Genomic DNA, 22,409 nt, shown 5'->3' with positions numbered 1-22,409 from the left:
TCCTACTCAAAGAGAAGGTGGCAGCTGTAGCCAAGAAGACATATGCAAAGCTCCAGCTGGTGTCCTAATTGCATCCTTTGCTAGAATGGGTGGCCTTTCAGACAGTCACTCATATCCTGGTCACCTCATGACTTGTCTACTACAGTGTGTATTTCATGAAGCTGCCCTTAAAAATCATTTAAAAGCATCTAATCCAGAATGCAGTGATGTGACCGGTGTCAGCTCTCCCTCAGCATGCCTGCGTATCAACCTTTTGCAAGCTGCATGTTGCCAATATGGCTTCCAGATTTGATTCCAGGTATTCCTCAGATTCTGAGGAACTGCCTAACATCTGGTCAATAAACACAATGTCTATGATACCTATTTGACACAATATGGTCTCCCTTAGATCAAAGGTCCCCAACCTTTGGGGCACCAGGGACTGGTTCCGTGGAGAGAAGTTTTCTGCGGACTGGAGGGTGCAGGGTTTTGTGTGCTGCCTGCATCTGGCAGGTGAGGCTTCACTTGTTTGTGTGGACCAGTTGCTGGCATGCCGTGGCCCAGTACTGGTCCATAGACCGGGGGTTGGGAACTCCTGCCTTAGATGATGTCTAAGATCAGCTGTCTTAGGGGGAGGATGGCCCCTATTCTTAGGATCTTCTAGAAGTGGATACAAATCCTGGCTGTTATTATCCTGGAATTTTATGTCTGTTCACAATTATCAAAGAGTGAATGCTGTTATATTTATTTTTAAAAAAATATGCTTGGGATGGATTTTTGTTTGTTTATTTTGTTTTTGTATATTTATTCTACTGCTGCCTTGGCCGTTGTTCTTCTGTATCAGGGGTGTCAAACTCAATTTCATTGAGGGCCACATCAGCATTGTGGTTGCCCTCGGGGGGCCGGGTGGGTATGGCCAGGGTGGGCGTGGCCTACTGGGTGGGTGTGGCTAGAGTGCGTATGGCCTACTGGGTGGGCATGGCCAGCTCTACATCATTGGCATCAAGGGTGCCTATGGGGGCCTGGGCAGGAGTGGGACAGATCTGGGGGTCTCTGGCAGAAGGAGGGTCTCTGGGCCAGGGCCAAGGCAGTGGGGGCTGTTCCCTCACTGTTTCCAGGATGGCTTCGGGGGCCACATGAATCCACTTCGCGGGCCAGATCTGGCCCCCGGGCCTTGTGTTTGACATGTCTGTTCTATATCATTGAATGCCTTTGAAATTGATGTGCTTAATAATTAATTAGAAATGTGGCAGGTGGGTTCACCCATCAATTCCAAACAGCATGGCCATTTATATACTGGATGTGGAGGAGACTGTTTTTTCCCTTTCCTTTTCAATATGAAACACAGAGCAGCTGAAGCTACCTATTTTCTGTGTAGTTTTTGAGGTGTGGGGTTAAGCTTCCTGTTCTGCATCAGACATGAAAATGTGTCAAACTGATAAATGAGGTATTTCTGTGAATTATGACACAATGTACTACTCTCTTTTCCCTACCGAGGTAAAAAAACCTAGCTCACTGCCAAAGAAGGACAAGGATGCTAAATCTCTCTTGTCATCATCTTACTTAGGAAGTTTGAGAGCTTACCTGTTGTAGATGTTCCTGACAGTTAGAATAATTAATAAATGGAATGATTTTCCTCCAAACGTTGTGGGTGCTCCAACACTGGAGGTTTTTTAGAAGAGAAGGACAACCATTTGTTGAAATGGTATGGGGTTTCCACCTTGAGCAGGGGGTTGGACTAGAAGGCCTTCAAGGTCCCTTCCAACTCTGTTATTCTGTTTCTTTTCTTAACTGGTGAGTTAGATGTACAGTATTGAAGTTTTTATTTTTTATTTTTCCGTATCTGCATTCTATTGAAAATGTATTCCTGTTGCATACTAGATGAATGCTCAGGAAATGTTTGTTTGCCAATGACCTTTCTTTACTGAATTTTTGTTATTAGAGAGTACTTTTAAGAAGTGAATGATGTTTGTCTTTCAGGTTTCTAAAGGAATCTTTTTCAAAATTAGATTACAAATACAGCACTAGAAATCAGCTATCCAAATATTGTTACCCCCATCAGTAAAGTCGAAGGCTTGGGGGAAAAAAGAGTTTTTTGTTTCCTTAAGAGGATTCTAAAAAAATTATGATGGAGAAAGTTTCCCATTCAATTATAAAATAGGTTGATATCATGAGTCACTATATAACAATGAACCTATTTGCTGCAAAAAAAAACCTCTTGAAAACCTAAGCAGCTGGCTTTATATACAAAGAGAAGTTCTTTATATGAAGTTGAATTATACCAGTAACACACTCACTAATGTAAATTGTTAGAGCCATTTTTAAACAGAGCAGTATAATATCATTTAAGAATGATTTATTAGTACTTTTCTGTAGAGATGTTTTCAGCAACATCTACATGTTGCTTCTACTTCAGAGTTCCACATGATTCTCTCTCTGAAATTGAATTAGGATGTCGCCCTTTTGCCAGCAGGATGGAGTGGGATGGAGTGTGTAAGGTAAGCTAAAGTCAGTCATAAGAGGGACAACCTTGAAGAGGGGCTTATGTTAGCTTTTTAAGGTAAGGCAGGTCACGAAACACACTGCAAAGATTACTGGAATTTTATTGTTGTAGAATCTTGAAAGACTATGAATGTTTCCTTCTACTTCCTCTTATACCAAAGAGAATAAAAGAGAGTTATCTTGAATTTCTTTCTCACCCCTTCATCTTACTCAGGGTTGAGCTAATGTTTATTCAACTGCTCCTACATTCAACGTTTTCACTGTACTTTTCTAACACATGTAAAAATTGATCAAATGAACTGTCATCCTTCTTAGAATCACATTGTATTATAAAGCAAAAAAATAAAGATATGCCAGAGTGGAATAGCCCAAGGCCTGTCTCAACATTCTTCAGTTTCCTTTGACCCAAAGCAGAACATAAATCAACAACTCTATCCTGATTAATTCATTATCTACGGATGTTTTGACATTTGGCTCTTATCAGCTCCAATCACTATGGTTCATGAGAAGTAATTCAATAAATTATAGTCCAAAACATCTAGAGAGTATGTTGTTGTCTCCTATCTTAGCTTTCAGGTATAGATCAAGTATGCAGCCTTCCATTGAAGATAATATCCTAAATTGCATGGGAAGGAATGGTTAGCATCACACTTTATCTTCTGGATTGATGTAAAGGCTTGATGATATTTTTGTGTATGTTTGTGTCTGGGTATGCATGTATTGCCTCTTAATAAAGTAATATTTTTGACCATCTTTAAGAAATTAGAAAAAAATCCATTATAGTACTTTCTGACGAAGCAAAACTTCGGCAGAAATAAAATTCCCTTCCACTCCAGCAAAAAGAAAAAAGACAAATTATTGCAATAAATAAAAAAATCCACCTTTCATAAAAATGCATCAGGGTTTGTACTGTTCAAATCAAATTTGAAATAGACATTTTTTATTGGTGTATTAATTTTTCAACTAACCATCAATACTTTATGCAAATACTTCTGTTCCATTCATTTTTATAATGTCAAAGTACAAAAGGCTTTGTTACAGAGGAGAATAGGAAGCATCACTTTTGATGCTCTTATATTCTGAATGGTGAGGCTGTAGTCAGATCACTTCTGTCTTACGCTAAGCCTGAACAACTAAGCTGTTCATGGTAGTTTATTATGCTGTTTAGTGAACAGAACTGTGAAAATAGGTTGTACCTAGTAGGGATATCAAACAAATACAGTATAACTGTCAACTCTGCAAATGAGCCTGGCTGCAGCCATTTCCCCCCCCCTTTCATTTGAGGTTGCCACATGGAACGGAGGGAGGGGGCATGCCCAGGTGTTTTGCTAGTCAAAACAATCAGCTGTCCCATGGGAACCAAGGTCATCTGTTGCTTCTGTGATCAGGGACTGGGCATTGTATAAGAAAGCCAGCCAAGTGCATTTATTGGGGAACGTAGTCAATTACATAGTTTTGGGGGTGGGAACTTTATAGTTTGTATTTGAGGGATTGTTATGGGGAATTCAGACTTGGTTTCACTTTTAACTGTGCCGATACTTTGTAACAATAAACATGTTCTTTGAGGAATTCGCAAGCCTCGGTGTTCAGCTTTATTCGTCTCTGTCGGAACCATGACACTAACAGAATAACAGATTTGGAAGGAACCTTGGAGGTCTTTTAGTCCAACCCCTGTTCAAGCAGGAGACCCTATATCATTTGAGACAAATTGTTGTCCAGTCTCTTCTTAAAAACCTCCAGTGTTGGACCACCCACAACTTCTGGAGGCAAGTCATTCCACGGATTAATTGTTTTCACCTTCAGGAAATTTCTCCTTAGTTATAAGTTGGTTCTCCCTTTGATTAGTATCCATCTCTTGCTACTTGTTCTGCCTTCATTGTTAGGAGTATAAGTTGACTCTCTCTTCTTTGTGGCAGTCCCTTCAGTATTGGAACACTGATATCATGTCACCCCTAATCCTTCTTTTCATTAAACTAGACATACCCAAATACAGCAACTGTTCTTGATATGATTTAGCCGCCAGTCCCTAATCATTTTTGTTCTTCTCTGAAAGTAAGCCCCAGCTTGATTTTTCAGGGAGGGCCTAATAGAAAGCCCTAGTTTTGGGGTGAGGCACATACCTAAAAATCAAGCTAGGGTGGGAGTAGGGGGGTGAAGTTGTCCTAGGTACCCTGCACCCGCTTACTTTATTGGTAGGACCAAATGGTTGCATTTTATGCTCCATGGAATGGTTGCCTTTTAAGAGAAATATTTCACAAAACATAACCATAAGGAATGTTTCTTAATGTATGGTCTGAAGAGCTCTGGGGGGGTCTCCCAACATCCTCTCTGGGATTCACAAAATCAAAATTATTTGCCAAATGTTGAAGATATTTGCAAAATTTTAAACTTTCTGACTGAAGCAAATATTCAGGTCATCACTAGAACTGTGTCTCAGTATCTGTAAGTATGTTACATAAGCCTCCATCACTACCACATCAACCAATTCACCAGGATAAGCAGCAGGGATATATTCAGAAATCTGACCAGAGAGCCATAGATATTATAAATTCAATTTATATCTATAAACACCCAACACATTTTGAAAGCAGTAATTAACAACCAATAGAGCAGACATGTCAAACACAAGGCCCGGGGGCCGGATCCGGCCCGCGAAGTGGTTTCATGTGGCCCGCGAAGCCATCCTGGAAACAGTGAGGGAAGGGCCCACGCTGCCTTGGCCCTGGCCCAGAGACCCTCCTTCTGCCAGAGACCCTCAGATCTGTCCCACTCCTGGCCAGACCCCCATAGGCACCCTTGATATGAACGATGTAGAGCTGGCCACGCCCACCCAAAAGGCCATACACACTCTAGCCACGCCTACCCAGTAGGCCACGCCCATCCTGGCCATACCCACCCGGCCCCCTGAGGGCAACCGTCATGCTGATGCGGCCCTCCATGAAATTGAGTTTGACACCCCTGCAATAGAGTCTTGGTGGCATAGTGATTAGAATGCAGTACTGCAGGCTATTTTTGCTGACTGCCGGCTGCCAGCAGTTCGGCAGTTCAGTTCTCACCAGCTCATGGTTGACTCAGCCTTCCATCCTTCCGAGGCTGGTAAAATGAGGACCTAGATTGTTGGGGGCAATATGCTGACTCTGTAAACTGTTTAGAGAGGGTTGTAAAACACTGTGAAGTGGTGTATAAGCCTAAGTGCTATTGCTAATATCAGCAGGATAATTCTGTCCTTTCATATCATCCACTTTTTAAGTTCCCACATTCACAAGGGTAGCAAGGTCTGCAGTAGAATTCTCAGATGCCATATGACAAATATCAAAAGCCGATAAATTTAATATTTGCATAAATTACAAACCCCATTAACTTAGGTGTTTGGTTCCCTGGCTCAAACACAGAAGAATCTGCCCCGAGATTTATACTGCAGAGGTAGAGAAAAATATTTATTGCAGGTTAGCATGAATCCCCTTTGCAACATTGTTTCTCCTCAGTTAACATGAATAAAAAAACCCTCTGACTAATTTTAATAATGCATATTTAGTTTTCCCCATGGTTTAATGGTTATTTAGCTTTGTACTTGGAGCGAGATAATGGTTAATTGATAATATAAACAATATTTCTGCATACACAGAAACAGACCTACAGATATACAGTACATACCCATATGGAATGTTTGTGTGTGTAAGTACATGAACATCCCATTCCATTCAATGTATAGATTTTGATCGAAAATCTTGGTTTATACAGCTTCCCACTAATCAAATGTAGTTACTTTATTTGATCGAACATAATTAGTGAAAGACTTTTCTGATTTTAATATTTTGCATTAATTGTTCCCTATTTAATTTTTAAAACTCAAGTAACTTTTGCAGAAAAAAACCCCTGAAGGGCAATGTTTGGATGACTATTTGAACCTGGCATTTTTTCTAAAACAGAATGGAAAGAAAAACTGTCTGATAGGATAAAATATCACATGCTACACCTTAGCGTACTTAAAATCTTATACTGCATCCTAGCCTACTCAAATTTTTTTCACAATGCACCCAGGTTGCTCAGTATAAAAGCTTCTAAAGTACAAAAAAAAATCCACGCAACCAGAGGCAAAAAGATATGAAAGCATCAAAGAAAAGTAAGTAGTGTTGTCCAATGTGGACTTTCTGCCTGCTCACTGACTGACTGAACCTGCTGCCCTTTTCAGAATGCCTCTAGCAAAGAAGAAAAAAGATTTGCTATTCATGATCAAAAAAGTCTTTAGATTCAATCTCCTTTGCTAATTCCCCATCAAGGTTGTCCGACTGCAGTGCACCTGGTCTCATTTTCTTTATCAACTCTGACCTTTCTCGGGGAGAGAGGCAGAGAAACCGCATTTATTAAAGCACACATAAAGGTATTTTTTTTCTGAAAAGGGTGTTAGAAGTGAGCAGAAAAATTGTGTCTTTCTGCCACCTTCCCATTTCCCTCCTAGGACAACGTCTGACAAGTTTGGTTGAATGCTAATCAATAAGAGGCCATTTTGTGCTCTTGGTTTTAAAAAGTATGGCTCAGTGGGAGAGCAGCTGTTTCGCACATTTATATTAGAATTTAAATAATCTCAGAGGATAGGTACTCTTAAAAAAAGATTTGTCTGTGATAGGCATTACCTTAACTCAGTATAAGGTGGATATATAAAATGCTCTGATTTCTCTGAAGTTGAAGCATAGCTTGGTTTGTTGGCACCATTACCTGGTGCAGGTGCCTTTCTCCATCTCAATTTACCAGATTCAGTGAATGGATTTTTTTACCAATAATGCTGCTACACAATCCAATACAAATCCTACAGGGAGCCTTTGCTATCTGAATCTACAATTATGCCACATAGGCTATATATAAATTTACTCTTGCCAATAATGGCCATGTTGGCAACCTGGTGGGATAGAGCTTGGGAGTTGGCTAGGAAATAAAAACAGTCAGATTCAATTTAACTTAAAAATGAAAATGATGACATGCCATATTTTGAATCTAGCCTGGATATGGAATTTTTTTCATTCAGTTGTAAAATATGTGTTTGTTTATTTGTTTAACAAATGTATATGGCCACCAACTTGCACACAATAACTCTTAAGTGGCTTTGACAATCCACAACATAAAGATACAGCTCTGTATCAGCTGGGGGTGTGTGTCTCCAAATATTATCTAGTGCCACATGAAAAAAGAGTCTTACTTTGCTTAAACCCTCTGAGTCTCTGAAGAAACCACATCAATTGGAATGTACCACAGTTAAGTTCTTCAGGTTTGCTGCTGGCATCTAATTCTGAAATAAAGTCTGTTTTGAGATTAATTACTAGGAAATATCAGTCCTATGGGTAATATTCAAGTGTGTAGAGTAACATTTCTAACAGATACTTGACTCATTTCAGATTTGGTCCCTCCTTCACCCCACAATTCCCCAAAGGGAAGCAAACCAATCCTTTTGAAATTATCCAATTTTTTAAATACAGTTAGCAAGCTGACAATTTTGCAAAAGCTTAGTCAAATGGCAACACCATCTTAGTTCACATTCTTCTAATCCCCAGTATTTACAGACTGAGAATTTTATTTTCAAACTGCAGAAGGATGACAATATGAATTGGAAGGTGACTAATTTTGAGCAGCTGTTCTCATTAATATCATTTAAATACCTTTTTCTAAAAAATCTTTCATACATTTACTGAATCGTATCTCTGGATTATACATCCAAGAGAAATGAGATAATCATTTACAGATGCAAGATTAACTGAAAAATACATGGAAGGAGGAGAGGGAACAATTTATTTTGGAATACAGTAATAAAATAAAGCCTTTATAAAAACCCATTAACAATGATTTTATGTGGGACCAAGAGTAACCAAGATGGACTGTGGACTAAAATGACTTGATTTGTAATGCTTGCTTATGTCATAAATACAGCAGCATTTTCCTCAAAACTTCTCCTCATGATTAGAATGTAAAAGTGAGATTTTGTGTCTACAAGGTCAGCATCAGTAGGCAATCACAGCCAGTTGTGGTGTAAGTTCATGTGCATGTGTTCTTGAACATTAAACCTTTATCCTTGCTGAGACTCTGGTTAATTGTTATGAAACTAAGTAACCAAACCATCTGACTAAGCATCCATTTATTGATTAGGTAACTTCTGTCTTTGAATCAATTCCCTTGAGGGCTTTTGTGTCACTGTCAGGTATTCTCCATCAGATAATCTGAGTCATTTGGCTGTTTTAAGGTATGTTTGTTTGGGCAAGGATGTGTTTGAGATACTGATGGATACACTGAAGGAGCCCAGTGATTGTGTGTGTGTGTGTGTGTGTGTGTGTGTGTGTGTGTGTATATATACATACACACATATGTATATGTATATATATGTATACATACATACATACATACATACATACACTGCATGTAAGTATATATACACTGCATGTAAAAGATCCCAGGTTCAAGTCCTGGCATCTCCAAGCAGATGGGAGATTGTCTGAATCCTTGAAAAACTGCTGATAGTCACTGTAAATCACAGTAGTTACATGAACCAGTGGTCCTGCTGCTATATAGTAGATGCCTAACAATCAGTCATGTTTAGAATGAAGACTTTAGGGATTAGGAGATTGCCTATCTCAGAAATGACAAGCAGTCTGAAAGAGGAGATAAGATAGAAGCTCCTAAGATCAGCTAGCTGTCAGTGCTCCCATGTTCTTGGAAAGTTAGAGAACATTTTTGCTGCTGGAAGTTCAGGTTTTTAGAAGCATGAAGCAATAATGCACTGCACGAGCTGAGAGATTCTTAAAAATGAAAAGAGGTGGAAAAAAGGCAGTAGCCAAAAGCGAGAAGTTTTGTTTTTATGTTACAGCCTCCAGGCATTTTTTCCACCTGTAGAACTGCATAGCGGGAGCCCAAATCATCTCAGTTCAGTGTTAAAGTACGTGGTTGCTATTCTTTCCACTTTTTTAGACAGAAAATTTGTTCTAATTCGCTTTGCTTCTTGCCTAGGTCCCAGAAGCATAGCAACTTCTCTTTTTGTATATTTGCCAGCAAACACAATACCCGGCTCCCATTCCCATTAAAGCATCTTTCACTATAATCCAGACTTACCCAGGGGGAATAAAAGTAGTGAAACATCAATACCTCCTTGCTGTTTTGCCTCCCAGCAGGCCTTTTTTGTTTATTTTTATTTATCAAATTTAGATACTGCGAACCTCACTCTCAGAGTGACTCTTCAGAGTGATCTATTTCCTACTTGGTAAGGACAAGCAATAAAGGACATCTAGGGACCAGCTATAAGACTTTTTCTAAGCATCTGAAAGACAAAGTCACTTGGGTTTATTTGGAGCTTGATTTCATATGGGCAGATCCAGGGGAGATGACTATTAGGGTTGAGTTTGATCCTTTGGTCTGCATAGGGTCCTTTGTAATATCAGCTTAGTTGCTTGTGAGAGCCTGGACTCCTGTATGGTGAAAACTTCCAGAGATGCGATGGGAGCTGAATCAGGATGGTGATTAATCCATTCTTGAGGAAGCACTGCCACTTTTGAAAGAAATGGTGGTGGTCCTCTGCTCAGGAAGCCATCACTCAACCCAGATATACTAGACAATTATCAACTTGTCTCCAACCTCCTCTTCTTGGGCAGAATTATGGAGAAAGTGGTTGGGCAAAAACTTAAGAATGTCCTGAGAGAATTATATTTATATGGACCTGCTTTAAGGCCAGTTGTTGACCAAGTCTCAGAATGGAGATGGCCTTGATTGCATTGATTAATAATCTTTGGTAAGACCAGAATAGTGATATTGCAGTCTTTCCAAGCCCTGCTTGATTTTGCATATATAATTTTAATTCCAATTACAAATTAGAGAATTGTATGTGACACGTGGAGTGGCCCTCTAAGCCCTGAAAATAAAATATAATATTTGCTGTTAGACTGCAACTGCCGCCATAGGACAATTATGACCAGGAAGTAAACACTGAGAGAACATCTTATTTTATAGGTCTGTAGCTGTCCTGGACTCTGACATTTTCTCTGGATTCTTTCAAAATAAGCTCCGTGTCAGCTCAGTGGACTTCAAATCTCATGTGATTTCTTACACTGATAATCCAGTTCAGAACCAAATTTACTGTTCTAACTAACAAAGTTGTCAGTTTATGTTCAGTTAATGAAAGCCTCTATATTTCTGAAAGGAAAGGATTTAAAATGTGAAAATGTTGCTGTGTTGATTGTAAGTAGGGATACCCCCCAAAAAATGATCCTTTCAAGAGGTGCATCCTTTAGACCTAGATTGTTAGGGTTCAGTTGTTGTTTAGTAATTATCATCAACCATAGAAATGGTGACAGTATATCTGTCTTGGAAATATATAATAAATGAAGCCTGGAAGTGTATCTTATCTAATCGTTTGGAAGTGCAGACATCTTTCAGATCATTATAAGATCTATAATCAAAACAAGCTAACCATTGTCAAGATTAAAGTATATGAATAATATGGTTATTTCTGAGTCCCAACCTTTATATAATTGCAGAAAGTCAACTACTTATTTCCTGCAATAAACCCAAACCTGGACAAATCATAAAAGCCAGAAGATTCAGAACCATAATTTGCTCAACAAACTACAATGATATTTATTCATATTTTATGTGTACATAAAAGTTAGGTTGAAATGTTATGGGAAGACTCATAACTAACCTAAACGTTGTGACTCCAATAAATAAACCACACAATGGCTTGGCATGATGTCTGAATCTGTATGTACAAGGAATACTATCTGAATTACATTTTTCAGAAAGTTCTGCAGAAATGCAGGAGATATGCTCAGGTTCTACACATTATTTCCAAGAAACATTTAGGAAATGTAGAAGATGAAGAGTGTGGATTAAAATATGACATATATGGGGAGATAACTGTTATGCATGGGTGTGTACATACACACCATCCTCAGAGTTCTTATACAAAGGACTGTTAAATATGTAAAGTTGAGGGAACCCAGTGTATGTGCACACGCTACAATATTTGGAACCATCTTGAATGCTGAAGATCTTTTATGTGGATCTTCACAAATATGGAGTTAAATGTTTTCTGAATTCATTTTCAAAGAATTAGACTTTAGTAGTTTCATGTTAAATATACCAAACTGAAATACTTACCTGTATTAGAGATAGACAAGGAATGAATATGATAGCTTATAAGTTGACCTTGACCAGCTCATCTATTTTATTTGAGAGCAGATGTTCCAGGTTCTTTCAGTATAGGAAATTAAGGGAGCAAGAACCTCTAAACATTGGTATCTCAACCTTTTAAATAGGTAAAGGTAAAGGTTCCCCCGCACATGCGTGCTAGTCGTTTCCAACTCTAGGGGCCGGTGCTCATCTCCATTTCAAAGCCGAAGAGCCAGCACTTGTCCGAGGACGTCTCCATGGTCATGTAGCCAGCATGACTAAATGCCAAAGGCACACAGAATGCTGTTACCTTCCCACCGTAGTGGTCCCTATTTTCCTACTTGCATTTTTACGTGCTTTCGAACTGCTAGGTTGGCAGAAGCTGGGACAAGTAACAGGCGCTCACTCTGTTACGCGGCACTCAGGATTTGACCCGCCAAACTGCCGATCTTCTGATCGACATGCTCAGCCTCCTAACCCACTGAACCACTGCGTCCCTGGTAACCTTTTAAATATGCTTCCCCAAAAAACTGGGTAGCTTCTATTTTCATCATCTTTGGTGAGAGTTTAAAACATTGCTTTTTTGACATAATTTTGAAGACTAGGATCTATCTCACAGGTAGGATTCAGCCGGTTCACACCAGTTTGGCAGAACCAGTAGCTAATTTTTTGTTGCCCAGGCCCAGAACAGACTTCCAGAAGTGGCATCCACTTAAAGAACCGGTTGTTCACATATTTGAATCCCACCACTAATCAACCCTACTTCTTACCTGAACAGTACTGTTTTACTGAAGTTTTATGAGAGTTATGTTTATGGTTTTGGTTGTTTTTATGGCTGATTTAAGAACTACCTTGATATCTGTAATTCTGATGACATTGAAATATCAAAAATAACAAAACAAAGTTACGCTAAAATGATCAAAGCATTAAATATATTCTTTAATACAGCAGTTTTATTTGAGAACAGATGTAAATACAGTGATAGTGTTAATATTTTAACAAGGTTCAGTTTCTTGAAATTCTATCCAACCTTTAACCAGGAGTGGTTATATGGAGACATCTTTATTTATTTTTCTGAGCAATAAATACGTGGATTGTATCTATATGTGCTTTGTTCTACCCTCCTATGTTCTGTCTGTTTAATTATAGGTGCATGCTAGGAATTACAGGTATCTGTTACATTGGTCAGAAAAGGAGGGTTTTAGGATGGAACAATGGAATTACTACCTAGCTATCTCTCCCAGAGGAGATGAAGGGAAGGATATTTTTCTATACAGCCCCTAGCTAGATCTGATTTATTTCCCAACTTTTTTTTATTTGCCAGCTTCTCTCACCATACTAAATATGGCCCCATTGGGCTTTCTGAGAATCATCCTGCTGAAGGCTGTGGGTGGACATAAGCTGAATGTGTGAGTCTGTGCACTGTTTGCAATGGCCATTAATGCACTCCACAATTTGAGCCTATCAAGAACAACCACCCGATGTTGTACAGAAAATTGTCCTTGCTCTTTAAAGGTTTGATAGATTTTGAAAATACCTGGCTTAAACTAATAGGATTTAATTTTGCCTTGCAGCTGCATCTGTACTTCAGTAATTATACATTATTTGAATAAGCCAGCAAAACAGGCACTATAAAAGGTATACTCAAGAAAGTAAAATTGAATCCTTTCATCAAGAAAATTATATTCCTTATTAAATGCAACACACCGTGCAATGTGTTTTGTACTTATCCGCTGTTGCTGGACTATTTATGTCCTTGGTTCACAATTTGTCAGACCCAGAGGTAGTCAAAGCTGTTGGTTTACAAAATTGTAAATTATTTTCTACTTTCCATTTAGCTCTCTATAGCATTATATTTTTAACTGAGTTTTCTTCTATTGCATTGGTTCTTTGGGAATTTCAAAACATTGTCTTGGGGAAAAAATGTTTTTCTCTTTCCATCCAGTTGGCAATAGTCAATACAAAACTGCCATACAAATGTCCTCCTGCTTCCTCCATGCAGTATTTCAAATTATGTTTGTACATAAGTTCTTGGTGCTAGTGGTTTCTTTAGGTACCTTAACACATAGTTAAAGAGCAGCAATTTAAAGATGTTTAAAAGATTTTGTGTTATGCTTTATGAGCATACATATACACTGTCTATTTATACACATATAGACTTATGCATACATATACATATACACATAGACATACATACATAATACCTTCTTTCTTTCTTTCTCTCTCTTTGTTTGTGTGTGTGTGTGTGTGTGTGTGTGTGTGTGTGTGTGTGTGTGTGTGTATGATTGCCAGCTTCTTAATGACATCAGAGACCTAGAACTAGAAGATCTAGATTTGTCTTCCACAGCCTGATTTAAGGCTGAAGTTTGAGAATTCCCAGCCTGGGAATTTGGCAAAACCTGGCTCTTGCCAATACTAACATGTTTGGAGACAGCAGACTAAAATTAATGTACAATAGATTTCAGTAAAAATTGTTCTCTTTACCACATTGTTATTTTGAGGAACATTTGGATGGTAGCAATTACTCCACTCCAATCAAATACTTACTGCATGCAATATGGAAGTTCCAAGAGCCTGTCTCTTGTCCGTTCATTTTTCCCCTTTAATGAAGAAGAGATAATTGCACAGAATGAATAGAAGTACAAATGGACTTTTTCTCTCAGCTGATATCCGAAGAGCTACCTATACATCTTGTACAAAAATAGTGTGGCATTCTTTCTAACCATTCTTAATGGGTATCCTCCTGTTCTACTGACATTAGTGATTTATCTACTGCCTCAAACTTCACTTAGACTTAGATAAAGAGGGGACATGAAGTGCAGATATGTAATCCTCCTTTTATCTCTTCTTCAATATTGTAGGAATTCTACTTTAAATGTGGAGCACACCCAACCTCTGACAGTGAGACATCTGTGCCGCTGAACCTCATTACAACAAATACTCGGTACATCTCATGTATAACCTGTACAGATGTTAGGTAAGTCAGCTTGAAGAATGCTGATGGGTAGTCTTGGCAATACAGGAACCAGATCTTTTCCTTTTATTGTATCTTTTCCTTTGTCATTCTGCTTGAAATGGATGTTAGATTCCCCCCCAATTAACTCCTTAGCTTCCATAATGGACGTTAGAATATTGATTCTAAAACTGAACAAACTGTTTCATATTTTGTTTTCTTATTCAGTTGATTAGATTGAAAACATGGAAATCATATTCCACGTATGGAAAGACAAAAGACTAAAAGGTTTTAAGAAGAAAACATCTCTTTTTATATTTTCTACATTTCCTATCACATTACAGTAGTAATGATTTCCTACTGTTATTGCCTTGCCCTTTTTTATTGCAAATGATGATGATGAAGAAGTTGGAAGGGACCTTGGAGGTCATCTAGTCCAACCCCCTGCTCAGGCAGGAAACCCTATACCATTTCAGACAAATGGCTGTCCAGTCTCTTCTTAAAAACTTCCACTGTTGGAGCATTCACCACTTCTGGAGGCAGGTTGTTCCACTGGTTAATTGTTCTAACTGTCAGGAAGTTTCTCCTTAGTTCTAGGTTGCTTCTCTCCTTGACTAGTTTCCATCCTACTATTGAACAGGTCTTTTTTGCTCTTCTTGCTCATAAGAGTGAATGAGCAAAACAGAAATGCATAGAGCTTAAACAATGTTCAGTAATGATGTTCAAGCATAAGAACTGCATCTCATTTGTTTAAGACATAAAGAAAATTCATAATCTCTTCCTTTTTATACTGCAAAATAATGAAAGTTTCATACACACACACACACACACACACACACACACACACACATACATACACACACATATACATAACTCTTAGATGACTATTCTAAAACTGCCTTCTGCAAGTCTTCCTCAAAAAAAAATGACAATAGTGGTCCCATAGTTGTTCCAGGGTCTTGTTTATCGAATTTGCCAGTCCACTGGATACAACTGGTATTTATAAGTGGTTTGCAGTACTTTTGCTAAGAAAACTATATGGATGTGTTCCTGGAGTCAACAGGAGTCAAACTCAACTCAAAGGTACTTTAGTGGTGGGATTCAGCCAGTTCGCACCACTTCGCCAGGACCAGTAGCTAATTTTTTGTTGCCCAGGCCCAGAATGGACTTCCAGAAGTGGCATCCACACAGAGAACCAGTTCACATATCTGAATCCCATCACTGCTTGTCATTATCAACATTCCCGGTTAGTGGAGCAGTAGAACACTCTCAGTGAAACTTGGGTAAATGTTCATTTTGAATTATCCTCACCAATATTTAATAATTAACATTTAATAAAAGTAGTAAAAATAATACAATATTTGAGGGGCTGCCACAAAGAAGAGGGGGAGATGTCAACCTATTTTCCAAAGCACCAGAAGGCAAGACAAGAAGCAATGGATGGAAGCTAATCAAAGAGAGAAGCAACCTAAAAGTAAGGAGAAAGTTCCTAACAGTGAGAACAATTAACCAGCCTTCAGAAGTTGTGGGTGCTCCATCACTGGAGATTTTTAAGAAGAGACTGGCTAGCCATTTGTCTTAAATGGTATAGGGCAGGGCTGGCCGGTTGCATCATGCAGAGGCCGCACCCACCCCAGCTCCGGCAATGCGAAAATAGTCATGATACGTCACGACACATCACGTGACGCAGCGAGTTTGATACCCGTGGTATAGGGTCTCCTGCTTGAGCAGGGGGGGATGGACTAGAAAACCTCCAAGGTCCCTTCCAACTCTGTTAAACCAGAAGAAATATGATTAACATTAAAGAGAAATGAGCAAAGTATACATCATCATCTTTTAAAACAATACCTAAAACATTTCATGGAAAAATAATGTCCTAGAAGGAGTTATTCCAATAAAATGTGGATGAAGTATTCTAGATTTCTCTCTAATGAAGTTCATAAACTTGTCAGGAATAAAATTACATGGATAATAAAACTCTGTAACATTTTCCCATGTAGACACTTAAGAGATTCACTTAAAAAGTGAGATTATGCTATTTGTTCCTTACTTGTAATATTCATCCAAACTAGCTCATAAAATGCAGCACAACAAACTGCTAGAGAAGTGATTCCCCCCCCTCTTATTTCTTATTGTGGCTTCCTTCTCTACATATTTGAATTGGTCATAACGTTCAACATTTTTTTTTCATTGCCCTCCTGTCCTAAATTGCCTTTACCATAATTGCCATTTCAGAAAGTAGTGGCATTTGACATAGATGGTTTACGAATGCTTGTAATACTGAACTCATGAGAAATAGAACTGTGACAATTTCAGAAAATGGTGAATCTGTTGAAACAGGCATTTTCATCCTTCATGTTGTTACTCATAAAAATAAATGAAAATGGAATTACAATATAATTCTCATGGCCATTTCCAAAATGTATGTGCTTTTCCATTTTTCTTCCCAAACGTGTTATGCTTCCATCAAGAAGCTTTTTAATGTAATGTTTTTTGGCATTCTTTTCCCAATATTTTCATTTGCTATTGATGAAAAAAAGGGGTTAGGGTGATATAACTCATATCTGATAAACTGCTCGGGATACCTATATAAATATTTATAGTAGCTTCACCTGGCTTACATTTTACAAAATTAAAAATATGTCAAATAAGAGTATTTTTATTTTTAAAAAAAGAGTATTTTTATTTTTCAAAATAAGAGGGCTATTGATAAACCTAGGAAGAAAGAATTTCTTTATGAGGAAAAGGTGAATCCTCAAAAAGATGTATGAACTTTGAATATAAACAGATGTTATTCTTTTTCCAATTTAGCCGTAACACAATGTAGACCATTGAATTATTACTGCCTTAAATGTCTATTGACAGTAGTTAGGTGCAGAAAGTAAGCCTTACTGATCATTTAAAGATTAGTCAGTTTTGAAAAGAATAATGAGATTTTTTGTCATTTCACTAATATCTGAGAGTTATAAGTCTGTGATTTATCTTTTTTATCATTTATCTTTGAGCTATTCCATGCAGAACCTGGATTTCTTGCTGTATCCATTAGGTCTGAAATGCCACCCAAATCCAGTTGGCTCAGAGTAGCACAGGCACCAGTCATGATAAGGTTGCAAGTAGTTTTTCAGTAATTCTCTTGGGAATTACTATCTTACTCTAACAGGAGGGTAGGCTCTTGCCGCCACGAGGAAGACTCTATGGCCTTGGCAGTATATACATATAATAAATAGCGAAATGTTTCTATGATCAGGCAGCCTGTATATAATACTTGGGTATGAATAAACAGCCTTTTCCCCCTTCAACAAAGGTTTATTGCATAAACCACAACCAGCAGTGTTTATACCAGATGCTAAACTGTATTATTCATCATTTATGAACTACAACTGAATGAGTTCACCCAGTACACCTAAGTAAAGCAAGCAAAAACACTAGTTTAATGTGTTGCATCAACCTAGCCAGTAATACAGTACTCCAGATTGACAAAGCTAAAGTAGTTACTGCCACTGAACTCTACAGTGGTCCATTAAAATCCCATGAAGTAAAATAAACTACAACCATGTTATAAAACAATATAGCCATCCTAATGTTTATGTGGTGTTCTTTCCTTATGTTTCCATTACAAATAGGCAGGGCGTGTTATACACATGCATAGCAAGAAAAGGACACAAAAGACAGATTCTAGTGTTTTTATAATGTACTTACCAGATCATTCCCCCCACACACATACACATCTGCTTGCAAGAACAAAACAAAAACCACTCAACTTGATCTTAACCAGAACAATATATCATTTGACCATATGCAACACAAAGGTCTGCAATAGTGACAAATATTTGTAGCTTGGGTGTAGGATGAGGGTGAAGGTTCATTCTCCAAGCTTGAGGGTTGGTTTCCGAACATTTCATTACCAGGGTAGGTAATGTCTTCAGGGAAGTTTAGGGGATATCTGTGTCAGAGTTCTACTTATATAAAGGCTTCAGGTATGGGGGAGTGTCAAGTGAGGGTCTTGTGACGGGCCAGGTGTGAGTCATCAGAGAGAGACTCATTCCCACATACCATTACAGCAGCTGTGCCATGTAGAAATCTTGCTGATAAGCAATACCACATACTGTAGCTTATCGATTGAACTGGGAATGAAGATTTATAGCTGTCTGGCAGGCAATCTTGTGCGTAATCAAGAAAACGTACTTACTTATTCTGTGATCAGAAAAAGTGATTTCTAGGACAGCGGCCTAAACAACTAAGGATCAGGTTTATGGAAAATGTAACATTTCACAGCTATTATAGGAGAAACCCTTTCAATTTCCAGCACTGCAGTGTCAATTTTTGTGGACTATACTGTGATGGCAAACAAATCCCTGCGAAGCCTCTTCAACCTTATTATGAGCAGGGCCTTTCTGTGAGAGGATTCATGCAGATAGTGTAAATGTCAGGCGAAGATATGAAAGACAATTTGCTGTCAATTTGCTGAGAGGAAATGGTGACTCAGAGCTGATATTATCAGCATGGTTCTCTATGGAGTCTTTAACAATAAAATATATCTATAAATGATTATATACTTCTTTTTTCGCAAACTGAGTAAGGAACACAACACTCCAATGCTTCCATCTCATCTTCATACTGTAGTTGTCCCCTTTCTCCAGCGTGTGGGTCTACAGGTCATTCCCAACTTACAATAGTTCATTTCGTGACCGTTCAAAGCTACAGCCACATTGAAAAAAGTGACTTATGACCATTTTTCACATGACAGTTGCAACATCCCCATGGTCAAATGATCAAAATTCAGATAATTGGCAACTGACTCATATTTACAACAATTGCAGCATCCTGGGATTTTGTGATCACCTTTTGCAACCTTCTGACAAGCAAAGTCAGATTCACTCAATAAGCATGTTACTAACTTAACAATGGCAGTGATTCACTTAACAACTGTGGCAAGAAAGATTGTAAAATGGAGCAAAACTCACTTAACAAATATCTGTCTTAACCACAGAATTTTTGGGTTCAATTGTGATCATAATTTGAGGGCTACCTCTATACACATCATTTGGCATCTGCGCTCCTCTTTCTTGGCAACATTTCAAAATCATAAATTATGTATTTCACAACTATTACTGATTGAGACAATGGATTCAGAAAACATAAATGCCCTTTTATAATTAAATATTGTTACACTGCTGTCTCTTTTCTTTTAGTTATTTTTTTTCTGTTCCTAAGATATAGACCCCACATATGTCACATCACATTTATTCTTATAATCCTTAATCTACTGGGTGTTAATGGAGGATTGTTACCTTTTATGCTATTCTCCTTTTGAACCTCTCAAGGAAAAGTTCATGCTAGGGAATGCATAAAACAAAAGGTATTTTGTGTTGAGGCTGCAATTTTGAAATGACTGGAGTATTTTAGTTATAGGAAACAATGGTAACTGATACACCCCAAAAGAGAGGATGGAATAGGAGTTCATACTGAGTAGTTTAATTTAGTATCTGTTATTTAAAATGTATTGCCTTCTTCTCAGTTAGCGGTCTTTTCAGGGGTTTTTTTTTATTAAACCCCACACACCGATGTCCCACATTTTTAGCACGATGAAAGCTCAGATTTGGCATGGTTTTTTGTTTGTTATAATGAAATCTTCTTTCTGTTCCTTTTTGCTGTTTGGTAACTGCTGTGTATTAAAAAAATGGGAGACTACTGATATTTTATTAAATACATGATTAACATTGACATTACCAAAAACAAGACACAAGAGAGTTCACAAAATTCACACATACATTCCAAAGCTGAAATAATCAACCAAAAGAATCACTGCATTTTTAAATGCTTCCTGAAGCTCAATATCAACTGCATACAGGAGTACCTGTACATCAAAGCTTAAGAAATTAATCAAGCTCAGCATCATTAGAGATGAGACTAGGCGGTCATGGAATTGGCAAGCAGGTGTAGACCTAGGTAGAACAAGTGCAACAGAAACTGGAAAAAGAAGATGGTGTACAAGAACTGGTATGTGTGGAAGATCAATGAAAATTGGCAGAAGTATGTCACTGCAAGAAAGCTATTTCAGGGGCAAAAAAATCAAATCATTACTGGGTCTTAGATGAACAACCGGACACAAAGGAATGTGAGAAAAACATCTATCGACTTGTCAAAATGTATACCAAGATGACCAAAGACATTGAACACTACATGCGTTTTAAACACAAAGTGGACATCAATTGGCAGCAGCACTTTGACAAAATCTCTAATGTTGAATATCTATACCTGCCAATTCCTGATGGCTTGGCTAACACTGGCCCAATCACACATTAAGAGGCTACAAAAGCTTTCAGTGACATGAAGAATTCAAGAGCACCTGGCCCAGACAATCTACTAGCAAAATATCTAAAACTTGAAAGAACTTTGTGGAATAGTAGCTATCTGGCTGACAAACTTCATCAATGCCATTGCGGGCTCTGGCCATGTGCCAGCTGAATGGGCCCTGAGAATCACTATGGACCATTCCATCTCCTGTCACACACAGTGAAAATTTTCATCCAGCACCTCTGGGAAATTGTTAAAATTAGTATCAAACAGTGTCAAAGGCTTCGGTACCACCAACACCATTTTTTGTGGTTCTCATGCTATAGAGAAGCATAGAGAATTTGAAAAGAAACATCACAATCACAAAACACAAAACTGAATATTCTAAATATTCTAAGTATTTCAGGCATTTTTGCTGAATATTTCGGCTCAGTGCCTGAAATATTTAGAATATTTAGATTGAAAATGCTCAGAACAGCCAAATTCCTTTTGGCTTGGAATAAAACAATCTCCAAAAACAATAACTACAAAAGCTGTTTGGTTTAGAAGTTCTGACTGCTGATCAGACTGTTTTGTATATTCCTGCCTTCATGGAAATGCCAGACGGTTTACCATCTGAAGCCAAAGCACTTGTGAATTGTTGGCGTGATAGCAAAGCAATGAAAAGTTGAATAGTATATTGTTCAACTGATATGAATATCGCAGACTATTTCACTAAGGTCCAAAGTGCTGTTAAACACAAGGCTAGTTGTGAAAAGATTGGCCTAAGATTATAAGAAGTTATATATTATCCTACCCAAAGGGGAGAATGTTAGGCATATGGTTATAGCCTACCTGGTTGGGTTGGAAATATATAAACCATGATGTTATAACCTTAAGGTGCTAATTGGCCAATGGCTGTGTATGTTTTTCCAACGGCCATAAGAGGGAGCTAGAAACATGGCTTCTCTCTCTCTCTTTGCTCTCATTGTTTTTGTGCTTGGTTTACTACTGTGTTAAACCTTAGGAACTGTGTACTTGACCTTCAGACCGGTAAGAAGACATTGTATTTTGGGTACTCCCTGGACTGTTGCTGTTGCTTATCTGTGAATGACCTGGACTGTTTATTTGGATTGTGTTTTTGATTTTACACCTAATAGTAAAGTATTTTTTCTGTTTATCACAACTCAGTGTATCTGTGTGGTTACTGTGTGACTCTTACTATTCTCAGTACGCTTTTGCCTGTGCAGGTTCTTGATAACTCAAGAAGCACTTTGCACAACAATTTTCTTTTTTGCTAACAGTAACATAGCCAATATTATCCAGAAATATTTGCCTCATAATCTGTTCTGGTAAAAATGAACAACGTTTCCCAATAATGGAATAATTATTTCAAATTATGTTTGCTTATTAATGTTAACTATTGACCATAGTTCTTCTAACAATAAGCAGGAGGACAAGAAAAACAAAAAAAGCTCTTTAAACCAACTCTTGATGTGTTGACAGTATTTAAGACATTTAGCTTCCCTTTTCTATTCAGAACAGGCTCATTATT

At 38.0% G+C, this 22,409-nt stretch overlaps 1 protein-coding gene across 3 annotated transcripts in view; it reads left to right on the top strand.

Annotated features, from left to right (window-relative positions):
• The window catches only part of PRKN (parkin RBR E3 ubiquitin protein ligase), a 712,723-nt gene that overhangs the window by 339,473 nt on the left and 350,841 nt on the right, over nt 1-22,409 (top strand). For all 3 annotated transcript variants that reach the window (XM_083372991.1, XM_083372990.1, XM_083372989.1), the window contains one exon: nt 14,487-14,602. In XM_083372991.1, coding sequence (XP_083229117.1) covers nt 14,487-14,602 — 116 coding nt within the window. The remainder of the gene's footprint in view (nt 1-14,486; nt 14,603-22,409) is intronic.

Source organism: Vipera ursinii (genome assembly GCF_947247035.1).
Source record: "Vipera ursinii genome assembly, chromosome: 1".
Classification (NCBI taxonomy): domain Eukaryota; kingdom Metazoa; phylum Chordata; class Lepidosauria; order Squamata; family Viperidae; genus Vipera; species Vipera ursinii.
Note: the sequence above shows the minus strand (reverse complement) of the source record. Positions and strands in the feature narration are given on the sequence as shown.